This window comes from Equus asinus, chromosome 25, assembly GCF_041296235.1.
Source record: "Equus asinus isolate D_3611 breed Donkey chromosome 25, EquAss-T2T_v2, whole genome shotgun sequence".
Taxonomy (NCBI): domain Eukaryota; kingdom Metazoa; phylum Chordata; class Mammalia; order Perissodactyla; family Equidae; genus Equus; species Equus asinus.
In genome coordinates this window covers 28,380,310-28,400,622 of record NC_091814.1, presented here as the reverse complement: position 1 = coordinate 28,400,622, position 20,313 = coordinate 28,380,310, and the positions used below count along the sequence as shown (strand labels likewise).

General features: G+C 41.8%; 1 protein-coding gene across 5 annotated transcripts in view; it reads left to right on the top strand.

Moving 5' to 3' along the window:
• DDR2 (discoidin domain receptor tyrosine kinase 2) overlaps positions 1-20,313 on the top strand; it is a 153,084-nt gene that overhangs the window by 104,563 nt on the left and 28,208 nt on the right. For all 5 annotated transcript variants that reach the window (XM_070496802.1, XM_014829515.3, XM_070496803.1 and 2 more), the window contains 2 exons: positions 18,288-18,390; positions 19,826-20,057. In XM_070496802.1, the coding sequence (XP_070352903.1) occupies positions 18,288-18,390; positions 19,826-20,057 (335 nt within the window). The remainder of the gene's footprint in view (positions 1-18,287; positions 18,391-19,825; positions 20,058-20,313) is intronic.

Below are 20,313 nucleotides of genomic sequence, written 5' to 3'. Positions count from 1 at the left end.
TGTGTATGTGTGTGTGTACATGTTTTATATGGCCTGAGCAGGGCCTGAGGAGGGAGATAAAAAAGCTGGGAAGAGACCTCCCTGTGTGAATTTCTCTTAAGTGAGCAATGCTACATGATGCTCGAATTGGCTCTGTCTTGCTTGTGTGTTTGTTGAGTCTGGCCTGAGGGTGGCCTCTGCTATCCTTCCTGCCAGGAAATGGATCTTCCTCTGGGGACAACAGAAACTCATCTGCCCCTTAAGCACCCTAGGTTGTGCCAAATAGGGGAAAAGAGAATGCAGAGTTTAAAGAAGTGTACCAACGAATAGTCAATGAATGCTTAGTATATTCCTGCTACCATTCTAAGTGATATCAACAAACTTAACCTTCATGATGATCTTGTGAAGTAGGTAGTATTACTATTCCTGTTTCAGAAAGGAGAAATTGAGGCCCAGGTCATCATTAGGTCACTCACTCAAGGTTACAGACCTAGCCAAGTGACCGTGCTGGGATGCGATCCATCTCCAGCCAGCACATTCTTGACCACTGTGTTATTGCCTCCTGGAGTGTTAATAAACACACAGAATGTTCATGTGCTGCCCAATCAGGTCAAGTCTCTGTTGGCCAAGATACTGAAGGTATGAGAGTGAGCTAGAGATGAAGGATTTGCCAGGCTAGGTGAAAAGAGGAAGGGAGAGCATTTGAGCTTCAGAAAAGGCACAGAGGCACAAATAGAAAACAAGAGAGTGGAGACTGTCATCATTGAGGGGTCCTGAGGGCAAAGGTGTGGTTAGGGTTGCACCAAAAATAGGAACCACATAGTTTTGGGATCCTCAGTATGTGACAAGTGCTTTCTGATCAAAGGCTTTGTCTTCACCCAGTGATAAGAAGATGCTATGCCATGTCCTCCCTCCCAGTATGCAGGTTCCTTTTGCTATAAGATTTCAACAAATCTGGGACCAGGACCTTCCAAGATTTAGACAGGCAATAAGCCTCCTGAGCCCTCTTTCCAGATTGTTTCCCAAACTGGTGATTCTTCTTGATCTTAAGGTCATACTATGGACAGTGTGGAGAGTGTGTGCTGACAGTGGAGTATGATGACAACATGGGGTGGTGAATCATGTATGGTAGGGCAATGGAAATCAAGAGATCTAGATTCTAGTTCCAGCCCTGTCACTATCTGGCTTTGTGACTTTAGGTAAATCTCTGTACCTCTCTTTGCTCACTTATAAAATGGGAAGAATCAGCTCCGCTCTCTGTACTTCATAGGGTTACTGTGGGGAGACAAAATGAGATAGTGGAAGGCAATGGGCTTTGGAAAGTTATACGCAAACATTAAAGGTTGTGATTTGTTACTTTTGGAAGAGAAGAAAATTAAAATAACCCAAACTCCATAAGACAATAGTTCCTATCAAGCAGATGATGGAAGAGGAAAGAGAAAAAGAGTTCACTAGTGACCATTATGGTCCCTTGTGGTCTCCAAGAGAGACTCAAGTTACCTTTGGGTAATGGGGCTTTGAACAACCATGAACTCTGGCCATCCTAACTCCAAGGGACACAGGGTCCTGTGCCCAGGCTGAGCATATCCATAACACTGTATTTTCTCAGGGGAGAATACTATGATTGTTGACTTAGCTCTTGATCTTAGCCAGCGGGCCTCTGAAGAGCATGAATGTGGCAAGATAGGCCTCCCAGAATTTTTCAGTGGTTTGGAGACATACACAGTAAAGTAAAGTAAAAGTTAAGACATTCAAAACAGTGAGGGTTTTTTTTTTGGCTTAAGTAGGAGGTGAAGAGTTGTTAAAAAAATATGCAACTTTTTTTTCCCTGATTCACAGATGTTTATGACTTGAATCTTTGTCTTATTTGGTGCAGTGATGATCTCTTATGCACTCATGGCTGACACCTAGCACGGTGCTTGGCTTAACACATAATCACTAAGTGTTTGAGGAATAAGGAGAAGACAGGAAGGGTGGAGGTCAAGGAGCTCCCAGGCATCTCTGTATTTTTCTGCAAAAAAGGATCTAAATTACACCATATGACACTTGATCTCACAAAGATGGTAGGAAGTTGCGAAGGAGCATGTAAGCATAGCATCCCTTTAAACACTGGGGATGCTAAGTACAGAGTGAGTAAACCAGAAGGTGGAGGACAGACTGAAGTCTCCTGAACTGCAGCTACCAACGTGCAGTACTGGAGCTCCAGCCTTCTGGTGTCCAAGAGCCGGGAGAGCATTCTTCCTGCAGAGGGAGAGCAGTGTCTGTGCTTATTCATAAACATCTAAGGTCTCCCTGCTTTGGCTTATTGACAGAGCATTTTAGTAGCTATGAATAAAGGAAAATGTGCTTAATTTTACCCAAATATGTGTCAAGCTCTTACTCTTGGCATTTCAAGGGAGGAATTCAGATTCAATCTTTGGGTGCTATAACCTATTGTCAAGATAGAAGGTCTAGCGATGAAGTGTATCTTCTACATACAAGCGTTGCTAACTTAAGAAATGATTCGTCCTGGCATAGCAGGAGCCCTGGCTGTGAAGATGGGGCAAGTCCTCCTTGGGGAAGTTATAATTTCAATTTGTTTGTTTGTCTTTCTTAAGTTAGACCGATATTTAGGACTTTGTTATGGCTTTTCTTATTGAAAAACTTGCTCAATAGTGATGGATAGCTGTACTACCACTACTCTTACTATTATAATAAAAACAACAACATGATATATCTTTGGTTACTGGCTGTGTTTCTTGATTAAATAAAATTGATCTCTAATTTCTCTTGAGAGGATGAAGTGTTTCTGAAGTCAGCATTGCAGATCCACCGAAGGTACGCTTTGCTGTTAGAACTTATAGCTTGAATATGGGCCACAGCACCTGAAAATGGAATCTGAATTCTTCCCTTGAAATGCTAAGAGTAAGAGCTTTACACGTATTTGGGTAAATTTAAGCACGTTTTCCCTTATTTATAGTCATAAAATGCCCTGCCTGTGGGCAGAAACTAGCTTGGCTCACTTCCCTGTGAATCTAGGGAGGTCTTCTCTTTAGAAATATGTTTGGATCTTCGGCTTTCTTAAGAGAATGTGAACCCAAAGAAGAGCTAGATAAAATTCATAAATCTTCTATTTGAAGGCATCTGACTGCTGCTGAGGAAGCAAGAACAGAGGAGCTAAAGCTTCAGAGAAGGGTGAATCTGAGAGAGAAGATAACTTCTGCAGCCACTTTTAACCATTTGTCAGTTTGAGGCAGAGGCAAGAGGCTGACTTGGGGCTTTGCTCTGTGGAGGGTCAGCACAGGACAAAGTCCCAGACTGGCCAACAGTTATCACAGGCGGATCTGCCTTTAGTTGCTGGAGTAGAATATCCACACTCGGGGTAGCTGGTGGAGTATAAGCTTGAAATCTTGGTCATTCAGTGCTTTTCAAAAACTCCTGTGTGTTCTCTGGAGCCTCTCTCCCTGTTGGGTCCTGAACTTTAATCTTTGTCTTAACAGACTCTCAAAGACTCAGCTCGGATTTCTCCTTAGGTTTACACATCCCCCTTTTATACAGCCCCGATATTTGGTAAGAGTACTGAGCAAGAAAAATGCTGCCTGCTAGAGGGATCCCAGGTCTCCTTCAAAAGCTCTGGGATTTTGTCCTGTGCTGACCCTCCACAGTGCAAAGCCCCAAGTCAGCCTCTTGCCTCTGCCTCAAATTGACAAATGGTTAAAAGTGGCTGCAGAAGTTATCTTATCTCTCAGATTCACCCTTCTCTGAAGCTTTAGCTCCTCTGTTCTCACTTCCTCAGCAGTGGTCAGATGCCTTCAAATAGAAAATTTATGAATTTTATCTAGCTCTTCTAGTTATCCTCAGGTGGAACACCGATTACTGCAAGCTACTCCATCACACCTGGAAATAGGAATACAAAGTTAACTTTACCCTTTGCCATTGTGATTCCTGTTAACTGATTATGTTTTACCTTTTGAATTGGCTCAGAGCCAAATTTGAGGCCCGTCACTCACAAAGGGTATAGAACCAAATGTAATGTGTTTTGGATATCAACCTTAGCTCTAGCTTATTGGATTGTCCCTATTTTCTTTCCCCTTAACCCATTATTTCTTCAAGTATTTATTTATTTTTGTATCTTATATAACTTTGGAAGCCAACTTCAATCTTTTTTTTTTAGACTGAGTCAGAGTAAAAACAATTTTTAAAAGCCTAACCTTTATTAAACATTACTGCTCTAAATACTTGACATATATTGACTCATCTTTCCTTACAGCATTCCTGTAAACAAGTGCCATTATTACCGTTAAACTGAGAGGAGGTAAACTTAAGTAGCCTTCCCAAGGCTGGCAAACCTCTGAACTGCTTACGAAAGAGTGAATGTAATGTTTCAAACAAAGAATGCCCTCTCTTCCTCCTAGACGTCATTTATCGAGGCCTATTACATTCCACGAAGAGTGCAAAGTTCTTTGTATACATTATATTAAGTCTCTACAACAACCCTGCTTGGCAGGACTATTGAAGATGAGGAAATTGAGGTTCAGAGAGGTTTAGTAACTTGTCTTGGGGTCTCATAATTTCGAAGTGGCAGAATCAAGTTTTGAGCATAGATTTATTATGATCCTAAACCATGCCCCAGTTTTCTTCTCAACTCCTGACCTTCATGGCTACCAGCTGTCTCTTCAACTTACCTCCCTGTTGGAGGAAAGGACATACTGTCTATGAGGCCTTCACTGACTTGGTTAACCGGGAAAAAGAATGTATCTTGTCTGACCCTCACCTCAGTACCCTGAAATCCAACACAGTTTGAGGACCCCTCTTCTGGAACTCTGCAATAATTCTTTCTGGAAAGTACTTTGGGCTTCTAGGAAAACTACAATTCTAAAAGGCTACTTCTAAGGAGAATTTCAATTTGGGCAAAAGAGATCTTGGTAAAATGGCCTCATTGTACCTAGAGGAATCCAAACAATCTTCCTGGCCCCTAGCAGGGCCCCGTCATGTGGACATTCACCCAAACAGCGAATCATTCTGAATTAGCCTGCAATGTGGGGCTTGTAGGGAGCAAGGGCCCATGTGACAGCTTCTTTAATTGGACCACCTTGTCATTTCTGGAACTGGAAGAGCTAGATTATGGTAGCCTGGGGTCAAAGAAAGAGGAACCAAAGATCAGGAGACCAGAATTCCAGTCCTGGTTATACTAGTCAGCTGTGCATCCTTGAGTAAGTCGCTTCACCTTTCTGAGCCTCAGAGGTTCTGATATTTAACATGGAGCCATTGGAGGGGTTGGTTTCCTAAAGTCCCTTCCTGGCTCTGAAGTTTTTTGATTGCAGATGTCCCTTTAGACCATAGACCATCTTGGGTCCCCTGGTTGACCCCAATAATCCCCATCCTGGTCAGTCTTGTCTTCCTTGTGCCCAGAGAGTCCCAGGTGTCAGCTCTCTGTGCCTCAGGCCTCACGTGTGCCAGGTGTGTGTTTTCCTGGAAGCTGCATATAGGACATTCATTGACGAGTAAGCCTGTGGTCTGGAGCGAGCAGTGAGATGGTAAACATCATGGAACAAGCAGCCCTTCAGGCTCTCAACCTTGGCAGCATAATATGAAAATAATTCTTGGGAAGCTGGGGCCTGGTGGCAGCTGCTTCTCTTAGCCTCCCTGCCAGGCCCTACCAGAGCTTGGGACAGATTGAGCTCCGGGCTGGGCATGCAGCAGCCAGTGCTGGTAGTTTTCCACTCTGGGAAACTGGAAAGTGAATTGGCTTCTCTGTCCAGGAGATTGGTGGGTAGCGGAATCGTCAAGAAACCACCAAGACAACTCAGCAGGCAAAATCAGGAGATACTTTGCTGCTGGGTCTCTTGCTTCCTTTGCTGTTCTCCGCCTTTCCATGCTTCTTTATATTTCATAATGCAGCATTCAAAGACAGATTGGTGGGATCCGATAAACAATGTAGTGGGCTTGGGGAAAGCAAGGGGGCCTGACATTTAGGACTTGGGCCTATTTGGCAGTTCTGAGTCTTTGCTATTGGCTGGGATCCCTTCCACAGAAGAAGTTTACCAAAAATAGGCATATTCAATAGAAAAACCACACTGGTACTGCTGAGATGTGCCACGTTGGTTGTCCTGGGCCAAGGCTTATCCTGGTTCCAAAGACCCACTAGGATGAGAAAGGCCATCCAAGATCAGCTTGTCTAATTTCCTGTGCTCTTTCTCTGAGGCCCCTGGGAATACTGATTCACCAAGAAACTTTGCATAATGGCTGCTTTGCTGGCTCTTATCTCTGAATTCCATATCTTTACCCTTGTATTTCTTGGTCCCACTTCTAGACCTCCAGACACACTCCCATTGTCTGAAGGGGGTTTGCAATACTTGTGGCCCAGGGCCTTCCTCTTGCATTGAGCTGGGGATCCTCATCAAGGCACAGAGCTTCCTGTGTTTTTTCTTTTTTCTCTCCTCTGTGCTTCTCCTCACCAAAGGCTGGGGATCCCTCCTTAGTACAACTTGTTGGATAGTTATCCAGTGTCCATTGACTAACATTCATGCCGGGACTTCTCTTCCTTTCATGCAAATACCCACAAAGCTCTTAAAGAGCATCCCCACTCCTCATTGTCCTCTGGAGATGGTCGTGAACTGGGAACCAGATGGTGCCCATGCTGACAAACCTTGACCATTATTGGGGAGAGCACTGCTTGCTGATGTGCAGTTGAGCAAGGTATGTCTTCAGCAAATATGTGCCGAGTATCTGCCATGGCCAGGCACTTTTGGAGGTTCTGAGCAGAGAAATGAATCTACAACACCTGCCCTGAAGAGTTCAACACATGGTGAAGTCCACAGCCTCCATGCATGCATCCTTGCATTCATCCGTCCATCTACCCATCTCTCTACCTTTTTGTTTACTTATTTGCTAAATGTGTGTTGAGCATCTAATACGTGCTATGTGTTGGTAGTCGCTGAGGGGGGAAAGGAAGAATCTGACATGATGACTATTCTCAAAATTGCTTACCGTTTCAATAAGGAGGTAAACAAGCACAGGTGAAATGGAACATCTCTGGCGAAGGTTGTTACCTAAAAGAACCCCCCACTGTCACTTTTGTCCCCATACCATGTTTTAGTGTTTCCCATAGTTTTCTCACATTACCTTAAATAGTAATAGCTAGTAGTAGCTATTGTTGAATAAACAATTTGATTGCATATTTGATTATTGAAAATCTATTGTCTTTTGTCTGTCTCCCCTACCAGAATGTAAGGTCCATGAGATAAATCATTTTGTCTGTCTTGTTCTCTACTGTGTCCTGAGAGTAGTACCTGACACGTAGCAGGAACTTATTTGTTAAATAAATTCATGAACAAAAAGATAGGTCGCAATCAATTATGTAACAACCCAGACTTACAAGAAAGTCTCATGTATCTGGTTAAACGTCATTAACAGGGGCTGCCCTTTACTGACTTCCCAGGTCTTTGTTTTTGAGCCCTGTAATAATGAACAGCAGAAAACTCTTCTTCTCTCACTTTTCCAACAGATGTTTATTGAGCACTCAGTTAATGCCAGATTAGAAACTGGGGAGACAACGGAGAGAAAGATAGACATTTCCTGCCCTCATGAGGCTTACTGTAAAGACTGAAATGAAACAAACATTATCTATATTACAAGTGGGAAAAGCCTATAGAGGAAAACCAATGCATTGTAAAAGCATATAACAGAGATTCCTAATTTACCCAAGGGCTCAGAGGAATTCCCTGAGGGAGGGCTAGTCTGAGAGCTGGAAGATGAGTGAGAGTCAGCAGGTAAAGGAGAGGGGAGGAAGAACACTTCCGTAAAGGGAGCATCACATACAGAGAGACCCTGAGGCTGGAAGGTACTTTGTGCATTTATGAAGTTGAAGTAAGACCACTGTGCTGGGATATGGATTGCAAAGATCTGGGGATAGCCCAAGGTGAGGCTGGAGAGGTCAGCTGAGGCCTGACATTGTCCTAAGAAGAATGGACAGCTTCATGAACATGAAGGTTCATGTCAGAACAATGTTTTAGGAATCACATTTGGGCTGCTGTATGGAGAAGGGATGATGGAGGAACCAAGAGGAAGAGCTGGAAGGCATAGTGGTCCAGATGGGAGGTGGCGGAGGGTGGGCCCTGTATGGGAAGAGTAGAGAAGACAAAGAGTTGGACTCAAGAAATTTGCAGGAGATGGCATTTGTAGCATTTGCTGAAGGACTGAATGATTCTCAAAGGCCAGATTTATTTCTCACCCCTTGATTGCCTTCTAGCAGGAATAACATGTCACCTATCATTCCTGAACTCCTCTTCTCCAAGACTTCCTTATTGGTCTCCAAGCAGATGTTCAGAGCCACCCATCTTGACTCAGGGAGATTGCTCCAGTCCTCATCAATGTTGTTGCCACTCTTTTGTCCACACACAGTTGGCTTAAACCCTTTTGTGTAATGGAAGAACTGGAGAGGATGAGCAGGAGGCGAGCCGTCACACATTTAGCATTTTCGTCACGTGGAGAACTGAAGCCTCGTCTCATCCTCCAGCTCCTCTAGTTATCAAACTTGAGTGGGCATCAGAGTCACCTGGAGGGCTGGTGAAAACATTGTTTGCTGGGCCCCACCCCAAGAGAGTCTGATTCAGTAGGTCTGGGGTGGGGACTGAGGGTTTGCATTTCTAACAACTTCCCTGGTAATGGTGATGCTGCTGGTCCTGGGAAGACACTTTGAGGATGGCCGCTCTAACATAATGGCAGCCAAGGAGAGCAAAGATCCTTTGACACCAAACAGAGTATTCTAGGTAGATGTCTGTCTTTCTCTCCTCTCTTGCTCTCTCTCTTAACTATGGAAAGTTCCTGTATGGGTTTAGTTAGAACACAAAATTGAAAGGATTCTTGAGCCCAGGAAATATAGTTGAACTGAAATGTTTCATAAAGGCAGCTGCAGCTGCAGCAGCTCTGTTAAAATGTCTTGGCTGCTGTTCCCAGGATAAGCAGTGCCTTGGTGGGGAAGTTATTTGCAACAATATCATGACTCACCCTGTGCGACCCTCCTTCCCCATTTCTGGTTTACTTTAGATGTTCCGAGAAGCAGAAGTTCTCATTACATTCATGGCCCAGTGACTAGAGAGGCATGATAGCCAGGAATGAAAGCCTAGTGGGACGGTGTGTGTGGATGTCTCTGGCTGTCCATCATGGCCCCAGAGATTCATCACATGTCTAGACTTAAAGGGACGTGAGAGCAGTGGTTCCCAAGCCTGGCTGCATAGCACAATCACCTGGGAAACTTTAAAAATATGCAGGTTCCTGGGCTCAGCTTCAGATATACCAAAGAAAATTCTCCCAAGAGAGGGCTCATAAATGTGTATTCTAGAACCTTCCCAAGAAAATCTAAAGCAATTGGTCCAAGGACTGGCTTTTGGGAACCGCTGTCTTTGAAAATGTCAAATCCAGCTCTCTTGCTTTCCACATGAGGAAACTGAGACCCAAAGACAGTGTGGAGTTTGCTCAGATGGCACATGGTGTAAGTGCTAGAGCCAGGAGTGGATTTGAAATCTCCTGATTTTCAGAGGTTGTGTAGCTTAGAGAGGTCACAGACTTTAGAGTCAGATTCTAAACTGAGTCATTATTTACCCAATGAATGGCCTTGGGCAGTCATTTAAACTCTGGAGAATGGGTGATTAGTAGAAACCATGAAATAATGAATAAGAAAATACCTATCACATTGCCTGACACTTGCTAAATGCTTCAAAATGAAGCATAAAATTTATTTCATCAAATTTAAGAAACTGCTCTCTCTAAGATGTATCCTGACTTTAGGTAACTTTAAGGAAAAAAACAGTTAAACTATGACTCACTCTTTGCTTGTAAGATGCAATCAGATTTCAGATACTTTAATGTGTGAAAAAAAAAGTGGGAAATACAGTACAGACCTTCCTTGACTTACAGTGGAGTTATGTCCTAATAAACCCATGGTAAGTTGAAAATGCATTGAATACATCCACCTACCAAACATCATAGCTGAGCCTAGCCTGTCTTAAATGTGCTCGGAACACTATGTTAGCCTACAGTTGGACAAAATCATCTTACACAAAGCCTATCTTATAATAGGGTGTTGAATTTCTCAGGTAGCTTATTGAACAGTGTACTGAAAGTGGAAAACAGAATGGTCGTATGGGTACAGAATGGTTGTAAGTGTTTACCCTTGTGATCCTGTGGCTGACTGGGAGCTGTGGCTCGCTGCTGCTGCCCAGCATGATGAGAAAGTACCATACCACATATAGTTAGCCCAGGAAAAGATCAAAATCCAAAATTCGAAGTGTGGTTTCTACTGAATGCGTATCGCTTTTGCACCATCATGAAGTCGAGCCATCATTAAGTTGGGGACCATCTGTATTCCACTTTTCTTTCCTTGACCCTATGAAGATTGTTACATTACTAAATTAAATACTTAAACTAAAGTAAATGCAAATTCCTGAAAAAGAAGCATACTTAGTGTGCTTGAGGAGCAGCAAGGAGGCCAGTGTGGCTGAGGGGAGAGTGGGATGGAGATGAGGTCCAAGACCCCCCGGGAATATGTTATGAGGGGCCCTGGAGACCATGTAAGGATTTGGAATTGTATTATGAGTGAGATGGGAAGTTATTGGATGTCTATGAGCGGAAGAGTTACATGATCTGACTTACATTTTAATAGATACATGGAGCAAGGTGGACCAAGGGAGACCAGTTAGGAGATTACTGTTCTAGTCCTGGTGATAGAAGACAGTGAATTGGCCTAGAATGGTAACAGACTAGGTGGGGAGAAGTTGGTGGGATATTGGAATATTTTTAGAGGATTTTCTATCAGCCGATGGGTTGGATATAAAATATTGCGGGAGTCGAGGATAGCCTCAAGATTTTTGGCTTCAGTGATTGGAAGAATGGAGTTGGCTGAAGTGGGAAAGACTAGAGGATAAGATTTAGAGGGAGACTATATTTTAATCAACTTTATTGTTACAACTAATCTATATCTATCTCTAAGATTTACCTTCTTTTTTCAGTAAATTTATTTTCAATACATATTTTTGAGCACCTATTCTCTCCCCAGATGTGCACTGAGAAATAAAAATGAACGAGATACAGTCTCCCCCTCTTTTTTTTCAAAAGGTTTGCCATCTGTAAGGGAGATAGGACTCACACACACAAATAGCTATATTACAAAACTATTACAAAGCAGTATGTAGCCAATGCTACAAGAGAGAGAATACAAATGTTGGAAATCAGAGGAACAAGAAATTTATTGGAATTGATACTATCCCTTTATGTGAAGCATCTTCCCCTCAGACAGTCACTTGGCTTCCTATCTTCCTTCACTCAGACCTCTGCTCAAAGCCATTTTATCTGAAAGGCCTTCCTGATTGCTTTACATAAAAGTGCACCTATTCCCTTCCCATATTTAATTTTTTTCCACAGCATTTGCCATCTTCTCCTATATTATATATTTATTTCTTTATTATCTCTTTCCTCACACTAGATTATAAACTTCGTGACAAAAGCCACTTTGTCCGTTTTGTTTACTGCTGTATCCTCGCAGTGCTCAAAAAATCGTTGAGTGAATGAATTAATAAAAATAAGAATTTAAAAAGTCCATGGATTTGGAAAGCAATAAGCAAACAAGTAAATTGTCATGCTGGGCTGAGGTTGGAGACAGGACTGGATTCATCAAAAAAGCTTTGGTTTCAGAAAGGAGGGAAGGTGCCAGAGTGCAGCTCTCTTACTAACCTGTGGCAGTTCTGTCAGCAGCCTGGAATCTTGGGAGAAACAGCCGCCTCAGGTCACTCTTTTGGTTCAAGCAGAGGAGGGGCAGTCTGGTATATTGGGATGAGCTTTGAATCAGGACTCAGAAATGCGGGCTAAGTCAAACCCCTACCATTTAAATAGCTGTGGGACTTCCACTGGTTTCCTCGTATATAATTTGTGAGTAAGAGTACATGCCCTGCCTGCCACACAGGGTTATTGTAAAGATGAAAAAAGGTAGGCAATGGGACAGCACTTTGTGAATTATGAACAGCTGTATTTTAGGCATCAAGACGGCACATGGGGGCACTCTGACATGGATGAAAGCCAAAGAAACCAGGATTGACTGCCTTGGCCAGCCAGGCCCCATCCCCAGGAGGTCCCTGAGGAAGATATACACATAGAGGACAGTCGCAAAGGGAAAGCAAAGTTCTACTTTATTAGTAGCTTGGCTTGTGTCCCAAATGCCAACACAAGTGCTCTGGTAAACCAGACTGGGGCATGTAGCATTGTGGGTTAAGTGCCTCCAGGAACCTCTCTTTGCCCATTATGTCACTGGTACTGAAGACTGAAACACTTAGCACATCCAACCACAGGTAGGATAAACACTGAGAGAGGGGCCAGAGCAGACCTTCAGTCAGGGTTTGGCCTCCGCTGCATAATGAGATGGAGCAGAAGAGAGGGCCACGCCCAGTGTATGACTTTTGAAATGTACATTGACCTCACTCATTGGTAATTTTGGCCTCATTGGCAACCAATATTATTATGTCCTCATCCTTACTCCTCCCTTCCATTTCACATTCCAGAGAGTTTAGAATTTAAGAATTTGATGCTTCATTCCTGAACAGTCCAGATTTGCACTTAAAATATAAGCATAATGATTATCTGCAAAACCTATCACCTCAGATGGAGAAATTGTGCATTTGGCAAGACTAAGCAAAATGATACTAAATACCCACGTCCAACTCTTGATTCAAATCTGACTTGGAAAAGGTAGTGGACAGGAATACAGAAGTGTTTCAGTTGGGTATATGGCCACGTTTCTTGCCAAAGCAGCCTGGACATGGTTTTGCTTAATCACACTGCTTCTGGAAGTATCACTGGTCCTCGGCCCAGACCATCCTCTTTCCTAGGGTCAGACAAGAATCCAGGAGCTTTTCTTGGTATGATACAGGCAGAAGGGCCTCTTGCCTTCAGTTCGTCACAGTGCCAGTGGATAACCTCATTCTCCAAGTCCATGACGTGCCTTAAGGACAGAAGTTCTGGGGCTCCTGTGCCAAGCTTGGGCACTATGCTCACAGGAAACCATTTTCCCTTTGATGTTTTGCTGCCTCCGTAGGGCACTTCCGGAAATGGGGCTTGGTCCTGTTAGTGCTGTTAACTTGACTACCTCTGTCCCCTTCCAAGCCTAGGGAAGTCACCTTTCTTCCTGCCACCTCTACTCCATCCTACCGTCTCTTAACGAGGGTGGGCTTTCCAGGAAGCCGTTTGTCGTCAAGCAGTTTCTTATTTCTGCCTGGTAAACATAAACCTCCCATGGGGTGAAGTAACATGAAGGCCTTGCTTCCTGCTTTGAAAAGGAGAGTGAAAACATACAAATAAAAATCTCAACATATTATTCTGCCTCAGAGGTTACTTTCTGAAAAAGTATGATTTGATGTGTAATTGACATACAGTAAACTGCACACATTAAAACTGCACAATTTGGTCTGTTTTGACATATGTATAAACCCGTGAAATCATCACCGTAATCAAGATAATGACCATATCCACCACCAGCAAAACTTTCTTTGTGCCCCTTTGTAATTCCTCCCGCCCACTCCTCCCTTCCCCAGGAAACCACTGATCTGCTTTCTGTCACTATGGATTGACTTGTTTTCATTTTCTAGAGTTACATATAAATGGAAGCATACAGTATGTACTCTTTTTGTCTAACTTCTTTCACTCAGTGTAACTGTTTTGAAATCTATCTGTGTTGTAGCATGCATCAATAGATTATTCTTTTTTGTCGCTGAGTAACAGAGATGGGAGTGAGGAGCCTAGGGTGCAAAATGCAAGGAGGCACTCACTCTCAGGACCCTGCAAAGGCAGCGCTGGCACTTCCATGACCCTGGGAGTGAGCGCCTCCTTACATTTTTCACTCTAGGTTCCTCACTTGCTTCCTTCTAATCCCAGTCCTGCTCCGTAGTATTCCATTGTGTGGATATTACATAATTTGTTTATCCATTTACCTGTTCATAGACATATGATTGTTTCCTAATTTGGGTTGTCTATTATGAAGAAAGTTGTTATAAATACTCATGAGTCTTTGTATAGACAGACACTTTTATTTCTCTTGGGTAAATACCTAGGAGTGGAGTGGCTACATAATATGATAGGTATATGTATGTGTGGTTCTATTTCTGGATTTTTCCTCTTTCATTGATATATTTGTCTATCTTTACACCAATATCACACTGTCTTGATAACTGTAGCTTTATAATAACCTTAAAATCTATTGTCAGTCTTCCCTCTTTGATCTTCTTTTTCAAAATTGCTTTGGCTATTCTGGGTCTTTGCATTTCTATGTGAATATTAGAATCATTTTGTTTATTTAAACAAAAATGCCTGTTAAGAATTTGGGTAGAATAGACATCTTAATAGTATTGAGTTTTTGACCCTTGAACATTGTATATATCTCCATTTATTTAGATCTTTAATTTCTCTCAACAATGTTGGGTAGTTTTCATTGTATAAGTCTTTCACATCTTTTGTCATGTTTATCCCTAAGTATTTTATAATTTTTGATGCTACTCTAACTTGTATTTGTTCACTACTAGTATATGGAAATGCAACCGATTGTTGTGTATTACTAACTCATTTATTAGCTATGGTAGTAGCTTTTTTGTAGATTCTCTCTGATTTTTTACTATAACTGATCTTATTATCTGCAATTAAAAACAGTTTACTTCTTTCCAATATGGGTGCTTTTTATTATTTTTTTTCCCCTTGCCTTATTGCTCTACCTGGAAGTTGTAATATAATGGTTTTTTTATTGAGGTATAATTGACATATAATATTATACTAGGTTCAGGTTTACAACATAATGATTCTTTATTTGTATGTATCGCTAAATGATCACCATAATAAGTCTAATTAACATCTGTCACCATACGTAGTGAAAAAAATTTTTTTTCTTGTGATGAGAACTTTAAGATCTACTCTCTTAGCAGCTTTCAAATATGCAATAGCGTATTATTAACTATAATCACCATGTTGTACATTACATCCTCATGACTTATTTATTGTATAACTGGAAGTTTATATCTTTTGTCTCCCTTCACGCATTTCACCTATTCCCCACCCCCTGCCTCTGACAACCATCAATCTGTTCTCTGTATCTACAAATTTAGGTTTTTCTGTTTTTTAGATTCCACATATAAGTTAGATCATGCAGTATTCATCTTTCTCTGTCTGACTTATTTCACTTAGCATGATGCCCTCAAGGTTCATCCATGTTGTCGCAAATGGCAAGATTTCATTCTTTTTTATGGCCAAATGATATTCCTCTCCGTGTGTGTCTGTGTATGTGTGTGTGTGTGTATGTGTGTGACATTTTCTTTATCCATTCATCCATCGATGGACACTTAGATTGTTTCCATATCTTGGCTGTTGTAAATAATGCTGCAATGAACATGGAGGTATATATATCTTTTTGAGTTAGCGTTTTTGTTTTCTTTGGAGAAATCCAAGAAGTAGAATTGCAAGATCACATGGCAGTCTATTTTTAGTTTTTTGAGGACTCTCCATACTGTTTTCCATAGTGGCTGCATCAATTTACTTTCCCACCAATAGTGCGCAAGGATTCCCTTTTGTCCACATCCTTACCAACACTTTTTATTTCTTGTCTTTTTCATAATAGCCATTTTAACAGGTGTGAGGTGATATCTCATCGTGGTTTTGATTTGTGTTTCCCTACCAAACTTTTCATCATTGTGAAATACCATCTTCGTTCTTTGTCTTGAAATCTTTTGTGTCTGGTGCTGATATAACCACTCTTGCTTTCTTTGGATTAAGTTTTCATGGTATATCTTTTTCCATTCTTTTACTTGTAACTTATGTGGGTTTTTATATTTAAAGCATGTTTCTCATAGGTAATATATAGTTTAAACTTAAAAAAAATCCAATCTGACAATCTCTACTTTCTAATTAGACTATTTAGACCATTTATATTTAATGGGAGTATTTATATGGCTAATCAAAAAATCTATATTTTTGCCATTTGTTTTCTGTTTATCCTATCTTTTTTATTTCCTTTTTTCTGACATTTTTTTCAATTGATTGAAATTTTTATGATTCCATTTTATCTCTTCTTGAATTACTGGCATTAAGTCTTTTAAAAAATATTATTTTAGTGCTTGCTTTAGGATTTATAGTGTACATCTTTAACTAAAGTCTATCTTCAAGTGATATTGTATCACTTCACATAGAGTATAACAACCTTTCAACAAGATAACTTTCTTTGTTTCCCTTCAAATCTTTATGCTATTGTTGTCATTCATTTTACTTTCGTATATGTTGTAAACCCCACAATATGTTGTTATTATTTTTCTTTAAAGAGTCCATTACCACTTAAAGAGACAGAAATAGCATGAAAAATCAACATATATTTACTTTGTAATTGCCATTTTGAATGGGAAATTTGCTCTCATCTCTATCTTTGGTCCTCTGTTCATAGTATGTCCTTTTTCTCTGGCTGCTTTTAAAATTTTCTCTTTATCGCCTGCTTTAAAAAATTGGATTATGATATGCTGCAGTATAGTTTTCTCCAAGCTTTTTGTGCTTCAGTTCATTGAGCTACTTGGGTTTACAGTTTTCACCAATTTGAAAAAATTTCCATCATTTTTTATTCAAATGACTTTTTGTCTTCCTCCCTCCTCTTCTTCAAAGGATCCATTTCCATATATATTAGGATGCTTGAAATTGTTCACAACTTCCTGATGTTCTGCTTTTTGTTAATTGATTGATTAATTGATTGATTCTCTTTTCTGTCATTGTTTCATTAAAGATTATTTCTACTGCTGTCTTTAAGTTCATGAATCTTTTCTTCAATGTATAACCTGCTTTGATTCCATCCAATGTATTTTATCTCACATGTTCAAGTTTTATCTTTAGAAATTTGATTTACATCTTTTCTACATTGTCTATAGCTCTCCTTGTATTTCTGAACACATGTAATACAGTTATAACTGTTTTAATGTTCTCTTTTTCTGGTTCTAACTTCTATATTAATTCAGAATCAGTTTCAATTGATTGGTATTTTTTTCTCATTGTAGGTTCTATTCCCCTGCTTGTCTACATGCCCAGCATTTTTTTTTTTTAATGCGTGGGACATATTTCTACGAAAAAATTATTCAGTATTTATCTGAAATTTAAATTTAGCTAGGAATCCTGTATTTTATCTGATAACCCTATGTCCTGAGAGCTCTAGTCCCCTTGATCTCTCCAGACCCTTCTCTTTGGCTCTTCAACTCAGGGCATCCTCCAGCTTCTGCCTAAGTTCTCACTTACTGTACTGCAGCCTGAATACTCTCTCATGGCAGTAAGCTGGTACCATTGTAGTGCTCATCTTCTCTGTTTCCTCTCTCAAGGATTGCTGTCCTTTGTTGTCTGATATTCATTCTATTGAAACTCAGTTTTTCATGTACTTTGTCCATTTTTTGGTTGTTTTACCAAGGAGAGTAAATCTGTTCCCTGTTAGTCCCTATTACTCTATCTTGGTTGGAAGTGGAAGTCCATCTCCAGAGGTTATTATTGTTAGCTGGAGGCCAAAACATGGTGCTTTTGGGGGCCAAAGCTGTATTCAACTCCTTTGTAGGAGACTTTACTGGCTTTTCTCCATAGTTTTGTGCAATCAGCTATCTAGAAGAAAAGAATGCTATACATCATAGAGGGCACCTGCTGATAATGAGGATGACTGACTACTGTTGGGAAACTGATTAGAAGTGTGTGCCTGCTAATAAGGGAATGGGGATGGGCCATGGGGTTATTACCAAATAAAAGGATAAATCAGCACCTTACATTATGTTATATTACGTGTCAGAATTTGGTCCAAAAGATAGATTTGGCTGAGGATCAATGCTTGGATGATTGATTGGTAATAAGTTTGAAGACAGGGCCAGGAAGAAAAGGCAAAGGGGCTGGCCTGGTGGTGCAGTGGTTAAATGCGCACATTCCACTTCTCGGCGGCCCGGGGTTCACTCGCCTGGATCCCGGGTGCGGACATGGCACTACTTGGCATGCCATGCTGTGGTAGGCGTCCCACATATAAAGTAGAGGAAGATGGGCATGGATGTTAGCTCAGGGCCAGGCTTTCTCAGCAAAAAGAGGAGGACTGGCAGTAGTTAGCTCAGGGCTAATCTTCCTCAAAAAATAGAAAGAAAAGGCAAAGAGAGTGAGGTTAATCAAACTGGGGTCATAGAGGGACTTAGAAAGGTTCAGGCCGCTTCTTTCCTACCAATAATCAGTTACATTCTCCATGGTGGTCTCTGGAAATAAAAATAAAAGCATTTCCTCTCTTTACTCATTGGTTTCTCTTGGTCTAGCCATATGCCGCTATCCTCTGGGAATGTCAGGGGGCCATATTCCAGATGAGGACATCACAGCTTCCAGTCAGTGGTCAGAATCCACAGCTGCCAAATATGGAAGGTAAGGATGGCTACCCCAAGAAAGCCTGAGTTCTGTGTTGAACAGTTTTCCTGACTTAAGGGGCTAGGAAAGAAGGGTACTTGGTGGGCACCGGTGGGAATGATGCAAGGACATCAAGTGGGCCTGTTTTCAGGGTCCGGCAGCATGTGGTGGCCTAGTAACCTCATTCCAACCACAGAGGCCCTAGAACCACACCACCCACAGCATATGGGTTCTTTGATATGCAGTGAATTTGCTTTACTTCACTTTCTCACTGTGAGCTGCTGCAGGAAGGGGACTACAGTGGTAGCATGAGAAGGGGTGGATTGTGTAGGACACTGGGAGTTGGAGACTCGGTCTTCTTCTCGGTGAGTGTCTGTGAAACATCACTCATAGTGCAAAGCATCAAGGACTTAAACAGACATTGAGGCCTCCAGCAAGTTCTTCCCTTCTCTCAAGGATATCTCCCGCAAAAGGGCCAACTTCATCCATAAACAGAGTATGGTGGGTTCCTTGTGGTCTAATACAAGGGGTCCCCTAAAGCAATAAATATCTTTGTCAAAAACTACTCTGCTTGTTAGGGCCTAATCCTCCTCCTGGAATCTAATTCTTTCAGTATAAAGTATTGATTTCTGCTAAAATGGAATCACCCTTAAGGAAAGCAACCCTGGTAAACCTCCATAATTTCTATCTCAGTGTGTAAAAGATTAGAGTGATGGTTGGTGGGGTTTGAAGGGAGCAGCAATTAGTAGGTGACATCTGTGAGAAAAGACACATTCCAGGGAACAGGGAAAGTGGTAAGAGGTTCGTCAAAGAAATTTTATACTGATTTCACAATTTTCCTCACTGGTGGCTCAGCCTGGAGGTAATAAAATGAAACTGGATTATTTACTATTCCCCTGACACACTCTTACCCCTCACTCTCACCATGGGTTTCCGCAACTTTTTGCTGGGTTCCCATGCCCATCCTGCTGGTTAAAATTCACTATGTTACATAACCCACACTGGAGATCTTCTTATACCTCCCTCCCTACTCCTATAACTTGATATCCAGGCAAGGAGTGGCTAACCTTGTCATACTGAGATTGAAAGTGGGAGGGGCATGGTAAAATGACTCAGTGTGGGAGTAGAGGGTAGAAAGGGTTTCATTGTGTGGGACCTCCCTTGAGATCTCAAAATTAGGATGGGAAATGAAGGCTACATGTCATCTGAAGGCCTCTAGCTCCCTGGTGGTGACTGTCTTTCTGGGTTTCGTAGTGCTCCAGGGAGAGGGAACTGACCACAAGTGGGTACTGTGGTGTCAGTCAGACTGGTGGAAAAAACCCCAAGAGTCCATCTGGTCTGAACTCCCAGCCTGTTCTCTCCCCTCAGGTCAGGGTAACTGCTGGCTGTGGACTGGTAAATAACTCTGTGGTTTCATGATTGCTCCCTCTCTCCCCAACCTTCATCTTTTAAGGCTGGATTCAGAAGAAGGGGATGGAGCCTGGTGTCCTGAGATTCCAGTGGAACCCGATGACCTGAAAGAGTTTCTGCAGATTGACTTGCACACCCTGCACTTTATCACTCTGGTGGGGACCCAGGGGCGCCATGCAGGGGGCCATGGCATTGAATTTGCCCCCATGTACAAGATCAATTACAGTCGGGATGGCACTCGCTGGATCTCTTGGCGGAACCGGCATGGGAAACAGGTAGGCAGAAGAGACATCCAGACCCTGGGATGTCCAGGACTGTATTTTGACTTAGGCTAGAAAAGGTATACATATATCCACAGTCCTGGCATGAACTTGTAAATATGTGACCCAAGATGAGGGGGTGGGGAGGGAGCATAGAGAGGAATATCAAGGCTGCCGAGAAAGCTGAGTAGATGTATTCTGCTCTTTGAATGAAAAAGAGAGGGTCCATCAAAGGGGTGATGACTTAGGGGTTGAAGAAGAGTCAACATGA